The sequence below is a fragment of the Triticum urartu genome, chromosome 7A, assembly GCF_056163025.1.
Source record: "Triticum urartu cultivar PI428250 chromosome 7A, HENAU_Tu73, whole genome shotgun sequence".
Classification (NCBI taxonomy): Eukaryota; Viridiplantae; Streptophyta; class Magnoliopsida; order Poales; family Poaceae; genus Triticum; species Triticum urartu.
This window is the reverse complement of record NC_141879.1, coordinates 32649080-32664084: the sequence shown is the minus strand read 5'-3', so window position 1 is coordinate 32664084 and position 15005 is coordinate 32649080. Positions and strand designations below refer to the sequence as shown.

The window sequence follows — 15005 nt, the reverse complement described above, 5'->3', positions numbered from 1 at the left end:
AAAAGATACTTGACATTGGAAAACTCTAGCAAACGAACTATACGATCTTATGCTATGTTTAGGATTGGGTCTTGTCCATCACATCATTCTCCTAATGATGTGATCTCGTTATCAATGACATCCAATGTCCATAGTCAGGAAACCATGACTATCTGTTGATCAACGAGCTAGTCAACTAGAGGCTTACTAGGGACATGTTGGTGTCTGTTATTCACACATGTATTACGATTTCCGGATAACACAATTATAGCATGAATAAAGTCAATTATCATGAACAAGGAAATATAATAATAATGCTTTTATTATTGCCTCTAGGGCATATTTCCAACAAAAGGGAAGCATGTGGTCCCGGTTCAAGCCACCAACCGGGACCAATGGTGGTGGGCCAAGAGCGAGGCCCATTGGTCCCGGTTCGTCCCACCAACCGGGACCAAAGGGGCATGACGAACCGGGACCAATGCCCCCACGAGGCCCGGCAGGCCCCTGGCCTCATGAACCGGGACCAATGCCCCCATGGGTCCCGGTTCTGGACTGAACAGGGACTAATGGGCTGACCCGGCCTGAACCAAAGCCCTCTTTTCTACTAGTGCATCCACATGTGCAAATCCCAAAGTGCCATCCTGCATTGCCATGAGGATACCGGCACGGACAATGACAGACTCCGCAAGCGGCGCATCGATCACTGATAACGAATCAGAGCCCAAGTTGTACTTGAGAATTCCTACACGGGCATTACCATCTTTGTACCCAAGCATGAAGTGAAGTGTGTCGTCGACAAGCACAGCGGGCCTTGAATAGATGAATGCATCAGCTGCAAGATCAAGATCATCGCATGGTTCGTCGTCCCACTCCCACTCCTCAAGTTCAAGATCAGAGTCATCAGATGGCTTGCTCCAGTCACCCATGTTGAGCAACGACACGAACGAGAATGCAACACACTCACCGTCTTCAAGCCTGCTCACGCCCACGTAGACAATCTTGAAGGGGCCCGCGTGACACGAGCGGTGGTCGCAACCGCTCATAGTGTAGAGCACCGCAGCCTGGTACCCATCGCCGCCGATGTGCGCCTCCCGAGTGCATCCCGTCATGGGGTCCCATACGACGACTATCGTAGTCGTAGGATCTGAGCTGGTACACCTAAGGAGAACCCGTCCATGGCGGCAATCTAGGGCATCCAACCTACGGTGTGTGACCGTGGTGAGGTCTGGTATGCGCGGGGCGAATTTTGTGGTGGGGACGAAGGGCGGGACGGGGTCTTCCCCGTCGTCGGAGCCGTCGGGCCAGGAGTAGAGGAAGCCCAGCATGGGGGCAGCGCCGTGGAACTCACGGTAGCGGCTGCGGAAGGCGGGGCCGGTGAGGACGCCGTGCCAGGGCTTGCTGGCGAGGGAAGCCCGCATGAGCGCCGCGGGCTCATCCGGCGAGAGGCGGAGGAAGATCTCCTCAACGAGCTCGTCCGGCAGCTCCGGCATGGTCGGCCGGTGTGGACTATGGAGGCGAGGGAGGGTTTCGGGAGGGGAATAGTTTGAGCAGGTGGGTGGGGCCGAGGGGATGTGGAATGGAGACGCGGCCACAGTGCCTGTCTTGTGAGGAGTGAGGACTCGTCTCTTCGGATTCGGCTCGGCTAATTAATGGCCCTCGCTGGCGCGCGCGACGTCCAAAGCACGCATGCATGTGCAGGCAGCTGTGCTTCATTGTCTCGGTCACGTCTCCCATCCATCCAACCCTATCTTCCAAGTCCACCCTATTTTGAATGAAAAGTAAAGAACGAGAGAGTTTGAATGAAAGATGATCCATCAATCTTTATTGATGATAGAAGTGGGGTATTTATACCGAGACGAAAGTACACATGGTGCTTGGCGGTCAAGTAAACACATAGTTACTTGAGAGCCAAGAAATTACATAGTTGCCTTGAGAGCCAAGGAAGTACATGGTTGCTCGAGAACCAAGCAACATATCTAACAATTAACTTAATCCTAATTAGCTTCATTAATAAGCAACTATTCTATTCTTAACACTCCCCCTTGTACAACGCCTCTTCTTTGGTACATCCATCATCTTGACAAATTCTTTGAATAATCTTGAATGTCTCCTCCAAAACCCTGTGGGAAAAATATGAGGAGAATAGTGCAAATATGTTGCTAAAACTCCTTTAAACCCAGTGGGAAAAATAATAAGGAGAAAATGATGCAACATATAATGATTATTGTCTCTTGATAACTCATATGAGAAAAACCTTTGAAGAAGGAGAAAAATCATCGATGAGTTTAGAGAGCAATTAATATGTCTTGAGTACTTTCTTTAAAAACCTCGATAGGGAAAATAGAAAGTATGACGTATGATCTTTGATAAGATATTGCCTCATTAAAAATCATTATGAGAAACTTTGATAGAAAACTCATAAGGGAAAAGAGTGTGATATGATATGCCATTAAAAACTCCTTTACAACCCAGTGGAAAAATATAAGGAGAAAGTGTATGACATATACGGGCACTTGTGTTTATATTGTCTCGTTAAAAACCTTTATGAGAAACCATTAGGGAAAACTCATGAAGGGAAAAAGAGTACAATATATGCAATCTTAGGATTGTTAATAGGTTATAGATTTGGGAAATTACTCCCCCTAAACTTTGCAAACCCGGAGAATGTGTAATGCAAATTTCATTGATATGATCATGACATTATGAATAATCTGTAGGATTTTCAAAGTATGTTGTTTGCATATTGTTTCGACGCTTTCTATAATTCGTGAGGATAAGTAATTTTCGAGCAATGTACTTTATGATATTGCTCTTCATATAACCTGTAGTTTTTGAGTAACACAAGTGGTAGCGTCTTGATAAACCAAGTTATGTGATTCTGTTGAATCTCAACCACATGATTTTGAGTGTGGCTAATCATTCTGCTAAGACATGCATATTTTGCAATGCTTTTAGATAGAGCAATTATGTCAGAATGATAATTGGAAATAGCCATTAAAACCCATTTAGATGACTTCCATATGAAGGCTATTCCATCAAATTCAGTCATTGATATGGCATTGTTGGAATCAAAGAAAGAGCCAATATCATTATATCATTTCATGGCCATATCTTGTATTTCCTGATGGAAATATCCAAGATTTATGGTGAGCTTGAGATATAAGCTGATATTTCTTATATCGACCATATACCTTTTGTTGGGGGTTGCACTCTGAACAAAGATAGCAAATATAGTGTCACGCCTGACGTAGTTTGCAATTATAAGAGTGCTTTGACATTAGTGAGATATAGAACATTAGGTCCTGATATCACTTCATTAACACCCCTAGGTATGAATGGATTTGTACCATACCAGGGGTAATATGACCATATCACATGTCTTTTATTGATATGATATATCCACATTGAACTTCTCGTATATGTTTTGGATATATGTAGACTGATATATGCATTATTGATAGAATGCTCAAGTTGTAAGCTTAAGCTAAATTTGGTTGAATCCAAATTTTCCGTCTTGAGATGATTTTATGTATTTTTAGGTCCTTTAGAGACATTGATGACGAAATCATCGATATACACCGCGGTGATGTAAGGAAATAAAATTCCTGCTTGCTTTATTAAAACACATAAACAATCATCATTATTCAAGTAATCCTTTTGAAGCAAGAACTCATTTAGTCGGTAGTACCATATGATTTTCGACTATTTCAAGTCATAGAATGACTTATGAAGTTTTACACAAAAATTATTGCGATTCACTTTTGGATTTGGAAGTATAAGCCCTTCAGGGACTTCAATAGAGATTTCGGAAATAAGTGACTCATATGAGTATGTAGCCACTTCATCCACCAACTGCATGGATAACATTATTATTTTTATTGCCCATGATATTTACTATTGAAACATAATTCCACTTATACCAAGAGGGTATGTTACATAATATATGTTGGGTCTCTGCGTGAACCCTTTTGCTACAAGCCTCGCTTTCTCACCACCTCATTGACTTTGTCTATGAATGAGAAGTTTTTAGTATTCCATATGGAGGATACTTATGAGGAGTAGGTATTACTGCAGTAAATACCACTCATTTGTTGAGCGGGTGCTATTCTTCATTACTTGCTTCCTTTTATGTGAACCAATATGAGTGCAAGAGGCACTCTACCATGGATTTTGGTTCAGGTCCCAAAAGGGTTTTAGCAATTTGAGAAGATATGTCGACAAATGTAGTCTTTAGTTTATATGATTCTAATGGAATCATTGAAGTTTGTGGATAATATATTTATTCCTTTTTAACTCCTTGTGATTTCCTACAACAAATGGAGTCAAGGTGTTTCGATGTCCCGGCACTGAAACATTTGTGCACATTTATGCCGGGCTTTGGATGATGAGCATCCAGTGAGGTATCTTTCAACTTGATGTTGAATTATATTTACTTGTAGAGGATTTAATTTCCTCTATTTCCACGGAAGCATATGAGAAGTTATATCTCGTGTTGTCATATTTTCTCCCCCTCTTGCTCATATTTGGGGAGAAGAGTGGTTTATCAGGTACCTCCACTCTTTCTGACACTTTACTGCAGGAATATAGAATTTAGTGACACCTTGTCATCAGTAAATGTATGTGGCAGATTTGCAATGTGTTGCAAATATATGGTTCTCTAAACTTCTAGTTCAGATTTTGAGTATGTGGGTATAAGGATTGAATGTCAATAACATTTCTAATTTATTTCATGGCATTCTTTGTGGTACTTATCTCCCCCTAATGCCGGAAAATATCCTTATTGCTGATGCAATCAGCATACGAGCTATGAATAATGTTCATTGACGGATAAATTTTTATTTCTCACATAGATCCCTAATTTTCCGTGAGTGCCCATTGATGTACGCTAGAGTGGTGATATCGGTATGTAACCGAATTATCGCAGATGGGAAATACTTTGTTGATTTCCACGTAGTTACTACAAGGGGAAAGTAGTATGATATGCAGCTGGTATGATTTAGATCATACTTACGGTGTGTAAGGTCGTATGTGTCCAGCAAGAGGCTGGTAAATTTACAATTCTTTAAAAATGGTTAAGTAATTCATTTGACTATGTTTGATAAGAAATTTAGTTAAACCATTCTGGGTATGTACATAGAGTACTGAATGCAAGCTGAAAATGCTCGTGAAATGAGTTCTACGGCATTGCGCATTCAAATGGGTTTATGCCTTGTTTGGGAGAATTTGCTCCTACTTTGATAATTTAAGCAATTTATTTGGTAAGATCATGGTTGTGTGTGGTAAAATACACACTTACAAACACTTTATGAATGTGTATATGAGTACCATGAAGTATCTAGATTACCCCATATAATGGTTCAACAATCCACATATATATCTTTTGAATGTGTTCAAGGAAGAATAAGTAGCATGCTTATAATTTTAATGTGAGAGTGCCTTAAAACTGATTTCCCTATGGCACATGATGTGCACATAAATCTGATGATTTGGGAAATTTTGTAACTTGATAAGTTGTGACCAACATAATTGTCAATAATTTTCTAATTATCCCCAAACCAGGATGACTAATGTTATGCAACCAAATATTTCATTTATTAAGATTTAGAAAATTATTGTGTACGCAAAAATATTGAGTATGAATTGAAACATACAGTCAAATTTATCAAATATTGTATCCAAGGGATACGATATTAGACATCCTACTACATGTGGTAGTACAAGTATAGACAAATGATATTTTGGGATAATTAGGAGATTACATGAGGTCTCCAATATTAATGAAAATTTATTACGCAAACATATCATCAGTGTAAAGGAAATCACCATTTTTTATTGCACTAGATTTTTGGTTCTCTCCTTCTGATGAGATTTGAGAACAATCATTTACCAAAATATTTTCTAGTTGTAAGTTTGCAAATTTTCAAATTTATCCCAATTTTCTGGTTTGGCTTGACCATATGTTTAGGGACAAACTTGAGATTTGTCATTGTGATTGTTTGAAAATGATATATTCCCTATTAAGAGGTAATTTTATCTTTTAGCCTACACTTTACTTTGCATTCCTTGTGGTTCATTTTTGTGACCACTGACATGCATAGTATTCTCAGTACTAGCAAATATTTCAAATAATGGTATATCACCTGTTGGGTGAATCTGATGATTTCAAGAAATTCTATGTTTCTTCATCATGGAAAATTGTGGTACCATCATAAGAGGATGTAAAGTGTATTAAGGGCATATCAAAATATTTGATCACGAGATCTCAACTTGAAGTTGATTAAGTGATAGAATTGTGAGCTATGATAGACTTGAGGTCTTGAAAAACGAATGGGTAATCATTCGCGATGTGCTCAATGCATCATGTTTATATTAAGGGAAATATTCAAAGTGGGTAAAAATTCATCCATTATGTACTTAGTTTGAGAACTAAGTGAAGTTGGGACACATAAAATGCATATGAGCGTTGCAACTTTAGAGTCACCGCCAAAAACATAGATGTTGCATGTTTGACATTGGTTAGTCACCGTGAAAGTATAACCACAATGTGATGTGGACATTGCAAAAGTGTTGAGACACTCAATCGTTGCCATAATTATGGGATCCATCTTGATGGATGGACAACACTATAATTATAAATAGTGGCATATGCTTCACTGTCATGTATTATACCAATGTAATAGAAGTCAATCACGATTATATGCAAATATTTATGTAGTTTCCTATGACATATTCAAGCAAAATGAGGCTTGAATAGTTGATATTAGCACACAATACCATTTCGGCATATAGCGAGTGTGCAAGAACAATATTTACTATGAGAGTAAAATATTTTAGTGAACAACAACAAATGCTTCAGAGGAGAAAATTTTATAAATATCTGGTGCTTTATAACCATATGTGTAGACCTCAAATTATATAGGATAACACTTTGAAGATAATCACCAATGGTGTAGATCTCGCAGTAATAGAAAACATAATCTGACTTTTGTCAGTAGATGTTCATAATTCTATTACCTTATGTTATGCTAAATTTATGAAATCACTTTGAAGGTAATCATCTGTCAAAGTGACATGATGTAGACCTTGCAGTAATAGTGGATAGTCTGCAAAATTTTGTAGTAGATGCCAGTATTACCTTATGATATCTTGAGGTAGTCATATCAATTTTTATATTTGGAAGAACACTTCGAAGGTAGTGATCTTGTTAAAATGGTAAGATGTAGACCTCACAGTAGTGATGGATAATCTGCAAATGATGCAGTAGATGACACCAATACCTTGTGATTCACAAATAAAATTTGGGCTAGTCGTATTAACTATGACACATTATAATTCTTGTTTGAATGTGTATCAATGTTTGCATGAACAAAAGTCTATTGCAAAATTGTAGTTGTTGTCCTAAAATCACATGTCATGGGGAATATTTGCAACATAATTCCAAAGGAATAAGATCTGCAATTTAAGAAAAATATTCTTGTGCAATAGTATTACTGAGGCAATACATATGGATGCAGTTTATGTAATACCTGAAGACATGAGGCTTCAAATGGTATTTTACATGATACAAATAATGCATATAATTATATAAGGAGACATGAAGGCATAATAGAGAAAATATGGGCCTTCCACGGGTAACAAATTTAGAAGGAGCCTAAATGCAAAACGCTGAAAGAATAAGATATCCCCGTTCCTGGTCTCGTGTTTGTGACTCTGACCATGGCAAACCACCGCCGTTGGTATAGTTACTATTCCCTGTGGGGAATTTTTCTAGACGCCGTCTCCATTGGTGGTCGGGAACTCCGGTCAGAAGGCACCGCGCCTGGAGGCCCAGGGCCGAGGACCGCCGACGCCGGGAGTCGCCGCGCGCCTCTGGCTGTTGCGGGAGGCCGCCTTCGCGTCGGGCAGGACCAGGCTGACGGCCATGGTTGGTAACAGGCATTGCCGCGCTATGGAGCACTGCTGCCGTAGACGTTGCGGCCGTGGCTGAGGGCCTGATGCCACGGGAGTAGCCGTGTCTGCAAGCGGCCACGCCGGAGGGCGCCGTGCGTCTCGTCGCTTCCTTGATGCCGACCAAGAGTGCTCGGGCGCCGCGACGGAGGTCCGCTCCAGTCTCCACGCCGCGCAGGCTGTGTCGTCTTGAGCCGGTGTGGGGACGAGTCGCGGGAAGTTGCGCCGGAGGGCGCTGCTTCTTGGCCGAGCGCCAGGCAGAGGGCCGAGGCGTAAAGCCATGGTTTTGCGTTGTGCACTGTGGCCTCCACGCTGTCATGGCGAAGGCCAAAGGTACTCAATCGATAGTATTTGTTGCGTACAAGATTGAAATCAGTAAAGAAAACACCTTTTTCTGTAGCAATTATATCAAAGCATTGGTATGCTTGATCGTCTCGGAGAAGAGCGCCCGCCGTAATAGTGTTTCTAATTTTTCGCTGATTCCTCTTGCATCTTCTCCTTCTCTATTCTTCCTAGAAAAAGTATTGTTATGTGCAGGAATTAAATCGGAAAAAGGAGCACGTTGTTGGACTCCGATTTATTTTCTCGATGTTAGCGTTGTGTCCGGTGGTCGATGTTGAAGATCGCCGGAGTTGCATCTGTTCTTGTCAAGGACGGTGCCGTTCGCGTGTTCTTCGTTGGCCTCGTCTGTTAGGCTGATCCCCTTTTCTCCGTGACCAAATCGCTTGAGCGGAGAGCTAAGTGCTGATAACGTATTTTGAATGAAAAGTAAAGAATGAGAGAGTTTGAATGAAAAATGATCCATCAGTCTTTATTGATAATAAAAGTGGGGTATTTATATCCAGATGGAAGTATACATGGTGCTTGACGGTCAAGTAAACACATAGTTACTTGAGAGCCAAGAAATTACATAGTTATCTTAAGAGCCAAGGAAGTACATGGTTGCTTAAGAACCAAGCAACATATCTAACAATTAACTTAATCCTAATTAGCTTCATTAATAAGCAACTATTCTATTCTTAACACACCCAAAGGTAAACTAATGGCGGCTCCATTGCTGTGGGTCAAGCCTGCGAGGGGCGCGGCAGTGTGTACTCCACAACTACACAAGTCCGGCCGGCGTCCACCGCGCCCCCCTCGCACGCGGCACCATTTGCAACTTCCCGAACCATGCACCCCTGGCCAGACTGCCTTCACGAGCCACACCGTGCATCGCATCGTCTTCTTTTTTTAGAAGGAAGGCTAGCGAAGAGACCGGCTTTAAATTAACAAAGCCATCAACCGGCCAGGAGTTACAACCAACAACCCAAACTACAACAGTCAGAAAAGTACAATGGGGAACACTGGACTGAAACACTGACTACAACCTCCACCAGCAACTAATTACATGGAAATTACGATTATAGCTAGAAAAGGCCGAGCACTCCACACTAGGATCAGATGTAGCAGAGCGGAGCAGCAGAGCACTGCCGACCTTCGAAGATGGCCATGCTCTAGGAACACCTAAAGAAGAAGGGGAACAACAACTTCCTTCTCTGTCACCGAAGAGGGACCCTACCCCCTCGCCATGGCTCGTAGGCGCCGCACCGTCGGGATTTCGAGAAGCTCACCCTAGAGCTGGAAGAATGCCGCCCTCGAAAGGTGGGCACAATGCGACCACTTCGATTTGGGATATCCCTAGACGGCCGCTCCGCCACAATCCTTGCCCAACTAGTTGGAGACAGGCTTCACGGGATCGGACGACGAAGAGGAGGCAGTTCAAGTTCAATCCCTCACCTGCAGAGCCTCCCGACCACATCCAGCCTCCCTGACGACGCCTCCAGCAAGGTCACGACGCGCAAGGCGCCGCCGCCGCCAAATCCACAGAGGATAAAGGGTTTTCACCCAGGCAGAGGGGTCGGGGTGAAGAGCAGGGGACCTCGGCTGTGCCCCCATGGAGGAAAGCAGCGCCCTTGGGCGTTGCCGCCGCCGCGCCGGCCGGACCGGCCAAGATTTCCCCCGGTCCCCTGGCCGGCCACCAACACGCACCAACGCCGGAGCCAGAGAACAAATCGCTAGCCCCGCCGACGGCAAGAGAGAGGCAGGAAGGAAAGGGGTTTTGAACCTCCAGATCTGACAAAGAACTTCGCGCCGTGACCGGATTCCACCAGCCACCCGCCGCCCGCGCGGCCAGGCACGCTGGCTAGCACCCCTGCGCACACCGCCAACCGCCTGACGGCGCCGCCTCTCCGGTTGGGGCCGCCGCCCCAGGAACCGCTGGCCTCCGAGAGGGGATTGAACGCTGAGATCCCCGCCACCACCTTCACCGATGCCCGCGCGTGCTTCCCTGCGGCCGTCTCCAGTAGCGGCGAGGGGAGGAGAGGAGTGGAGGGCGTGGCGGCGGTCGCGGAACCTTAGTCGCCCCCGAGTCGCCCAAGGGGGTGACACGAGGGCCGGGCGGATACTCCTGCATCGCGTCGTCTTAGGAATGCCACGATCTATCTGTCAAGCGCTCCATCAACATACCCAGCGGGAAAAAGAAATTAAGGGACTGCCTATCCATCACGTACCTGACTTTTGTTTTGGCTTCAGTCATTTTGACTCCTAGCCGTTGTAGTATCAGGAATGATTATTTCCTCCCAGCAGAGGAATGATTATTTCCTTCTTGTTCCTCCGACCATTCCCTATCCATCTTATTCCTCAAGAAGCTGCCGGCGGACCCAGCCCTAAAAGCTTGCGTTCGCCGCTTTGTGTATCAGAATAAAAGCTAGTCATGCTATCATATACTCCCTCCGCGATTTGTGAATGAGCGAATGGCTATTAGAATATAGAAACTTGGTTTTGGTTAGAGTATTTCCTCCAGTTTGTTTACTGACTCAGATGTAATACATTTCACATTGGGACTACATTTGGATTACAAGTTCATCGCTTATCCTATTGTGCTTCTTCTCTTAGTGACACTGCATTTTCTATCTCCCAAGTTATGACTTCCCACTCACGCTACAGTTATATTAAGGGGTGCATTCACACATTTCCAGATGGATTATTTTATCCTTGCCCTACAGATTGTTGGATTATATTGTAAGTATAATGACAGTGACTTCATACTTTTAGTCATGCATATGTACTAATTTTGGTTGACTCACGAAACCTTCTATTGACTTGCCCCGGTGTTCTTGACTCTTTTATTTTCTCCCTAAGATTTTTGTTTCTTAATCAAACCCAAAATAAAATTCCAAAAGATGAATTCCGTAAACTTACCATTGTCGTCTTTGCAAACAAGGCTTTCTTTACCGTTCAGTTTTGCATCCTTGAATTCCTGTCAGTGATGTCATTACAAACGAAGCTTTCTTTACCGTTCAATTTTGCATCCTTGAATTCCCGTCAGTGATGTCATTACAAACAAAGCTTTCTTTACCGCTCAATTTTGCATCCTTGAATTTCTTTTAGTGATGTCATTACAAACAAAGCTTTCTTTACTGTTCAATTTTGCATCCTTGAATTCCCGTCAGTGATTTCATTACAAACAAAGCTTTCTTTACCGTTCAATTTTGCATCCTTGAGTTCCTGTCAATGATGTCATTACAAACGGCAGTGGTTGGCAGTTGATCCTTGGTGGCTCTTGGGTCTAGATATTTGGGTGTATCTATGAATGTCCTACTTAAAAGGATTTCTCATGTTTTGTATTCTGACATGTTTTGTACTCCCTCCGTTTCTTTTTAGTGCATATAGAATTTACCAGAAGTCAAACTTCGTAAAATTTGACCAACTATATAAGAAAAGAATATCAACATACACAATATGAAATCAATGTCATTAGATGCATCATGAAATTATTTTTCATACTATATGATTTTTCTATTGTAAATGTTGATATCTTTTAAGATAAATTTGGTCAAACTTTACGTAGTTTGATTTCAAACAATCTTTTTTATGTAGAGTAGAAAGAAACAGAAGGAGTACTATGCTTTACCTTATCTATTTGGATATAAAACTTTGTTTTGTACTATATTGTACCTTATCTAATTGGAGAAAAAACTTTGTGTCGTGAAAACATTTACTTCAACATACTACTCAAAGTGCTGTCATTTTCTTCTATGATCTTCTATACAGGGAAGTTATTTCAAATACTCCCTCCGTCGAGGTGTGTAAGTCACCTTACGAAAATTATATTTTACCAAAACATGTAGGCGCCGTTCATTAATTTCCCATCTTGATTCCCTCCCAGCCTCGTTCGCCAGCCAGCTTTGCCTCCTATGCCTCGTTATCTTTGAGCGAAGACCCTTCTCCTCTCGTTTATATCTCAGGCAATGACCAATGCACGCAGCACGTCTATGCGTTGACTAGGCAAGAAATCAAAGCGGCTTTGCATTCTAGACGTATGTGGGCGTGCACGGTAGTTAAACTGCCATCCTCTTAATTGTTATGATTAAATGCTATGTTTAGAAAAAAGAAATCAACTCTTTGATTGGAAGGAGGATCGGTACAGATTTTTCTTCTCCTCCAATCAGCTTGTACCTAGGTTGCGATACACCTTCTAATATGACTTATACACCTAGACGGAGGGAGTAGTCAACTTCCCACTCCACGAGCTGGTCTAATATAGTAATGCCTTAGATCAATGAAAGATGTGGATTACTGGTATGGAGCACATGCATAACTAAAGCATTTTTCAACGTTTCCTCTCTGTTGTGTGATGTACTCTCCAATTTGCTACAAATGACATATTTGTGCGCTTCTTCTTAACTTCCCTACAGTGAAATGTGTTCTTGTAAGAGTGGCTGAACTACTGAGTTGGAATGACGACGATATTGTTTTTCTTTATCTCTACTATTTGTGCATCTATTTTCACCTATAGAGGAACTGACGTGGTGACACCCATCTTTATCTTACAGTAATTACTTAAAAGGATGTGTATCTCCGGAACTCAAATCGCAAAATGACAATGCTTTCGATAGTCTGTACTACTAAATTACTTTGTACAAATGCACATCTCGGCCGTCGGGTAGCTCATTAGTTCTTTTTGGTTTGGACACATTTTTAAGCTTTTGGATCAACATTTAGGGCCTGTTTGGATGGCTGCCAAAGGCTGCCTTTTTAAAATTTTGGTCGTTGACCACAAGATGGGCAGCCGTTTGGATTGCAGCCGAATCTCCCGATGGCTGCCAATTTTTTGGCCAGCCGTTGTGATTCTGTACTAGTACATGGGTGAGTTCTTGGCGGCGATTTCCTTCGCCAAAAATTTGGCAGGCCATCGTTTTGGCAGGGCTGGTTTGGGTTCAATCCAAACAGCCCCTTAACCATGTTTATCTTACACAGTTGCACATGTTAGATAAGTGCAGTTTTAGATGTAGCAATATACAAATATAGGTGAGAGCAATTCACAAAAAAATCTAGGTGACCTACAGAACTGAAAAAATAGTGAATATAAAAGGTGTTTATTATCCTCGAGAAGAAAACAATGACATCCAAATAACATACTCCCTCCGTCTGAAATTACTTGTCGTGAAAATGGATAGAAATGAATGTATTTAGAACTAAAATACATCTAGATACATCCATTCTTGCGACAAGTAATTCCAGACAGAGGAAGTATTTAATTTGCTCCCAAATTATGAAAAATTAAAAAGAGGAAAAGAGACTAGCTAACTAGCTAGCCCATCTGATCGTTCTATAGGAAAGAAAGGAAAAAAAAGTAATGTAATGACTCTAGAGAGGCGAGCATGAGAAGAAATGTCGTCGATCAGCTAGCTACACGAAACTTATTATTCTTAGAGAGAAATTGGTTGGGATGACGAAATGTCATCGATGAGCTAGCTACTTAAAACGGCGCACTTGACCTTTCAATGAGCTAGCTATTAAATTTTGCATCCTTGAATTCCTATGAGTGATGTCATTACAAATGGTAGTGGTTGGCAGTTGATCCTTGGTGGCTTGTTGTGTCTAAATATTTGGGTGTATCTATGGATATCCTACTTAAAAGGATTTCTTCATGTCTTGTACTCTGACATGTTTTGTATTATGTTGTACCTTGTCTAAATGGATAAGAAACTTTGTTTTATATTGCATTGTACCTTATCTAATTGGAGATAAAACTTTGTTTAAATTTTGTCACAAAAATAATTTACTTCAACATACTACTCTAAGTTCTCTCATTTTCTTCAATTATCTTCTATACAAGGAAGTTATTTCAAATAGTCAACTTCGCACTCCACGAGCTGGTATACTATAGTAATGCCTTAGATAAATGGAAAATGTGCATTACTGGTATGGAGCACATCCATAACTTGAGCATTTTTCAATGTTTCCTCTATGTTATGTGATGTACTCTCCAATTTGCTACAAATGACATATTTGAGCTCTTCTTCTCGAAAATGCCAAATGGAGGTCGGGCTCCATCGATGCCTTAATTTGAAATGTTCAAAATTCAGACTTTTAACTTTTAATAGAATCTAAAAATGTACACATATACCTAGACACATAATGTACATGTGTGTAAATTTTCAGGTCGAAATATGTTGAAATGAGAGCTACAAAAAATGATTAATTTATGGCTTTTTAGAATATGTACTGTTCATCCTCGTTTGTGCAGCTCACAATTCAAGGTATTTCATTCCGAAATTTTACACACATAGAAATTTAGGTGACAGCAATTAATTCACACAAAAAATCTAGGTAACCTATAGAACTAAAAGAAATGGCGAATATAAAAGGTGTTATTATCCTCGAGAAGAAAACAATGCTATCCCAATATATAACGTATTTAATTCGCCCCCAGATTATGAAATACTAAAAAGAGGAAAAGAGACTGGCTAATAACTAGCCAGCCCATCTGATCGTTCTATAGAAAAGAATGGGAAAAAGAAAAACAATGTAATGACTCTACATATAGAGAGGGGAGCACGAGAAGAAATGCCATCGATGAGCTAGCTACATATATGAACCTTATTATTCTTAGAGAGAAAACTGGTTGGCATGAAGAGATGTCATGGATGAGCTAGCTACTAAAAACGGCGCACTTGACCTTTCTGAAGGTGGCCGGCGACGTGGCCGTTGAGAGAGGCAACTCGAGCGGGCAGAGCGCGTCGAGCCTGTGCAGG

At 41.6% G+C, this 15005-nt stretch overlaps 1 protein-coding gene across 1 annotated transcript in view; it reads right to left on the bottom strand.

Annotated features, from left to right (window-relative positions):
• The window catches only part of LOC147957337 (uncharacterized), a 28024-nt gene extending 26555 nt beyond the window's left edge, over positions 1–1469 (bottom strand). Inside the window, exon 1 of the mRNA XM_087531651.1 lies at positions 587–1469. Coding sequence (XP_087387777.1) covers positions 587–1469 — 883 coding nt within the window. The remainder of the gene's footprint in view (positions 1–586) is intronic.
• Positions 1470–15005: the final 13536 nt, after the last annotated feature.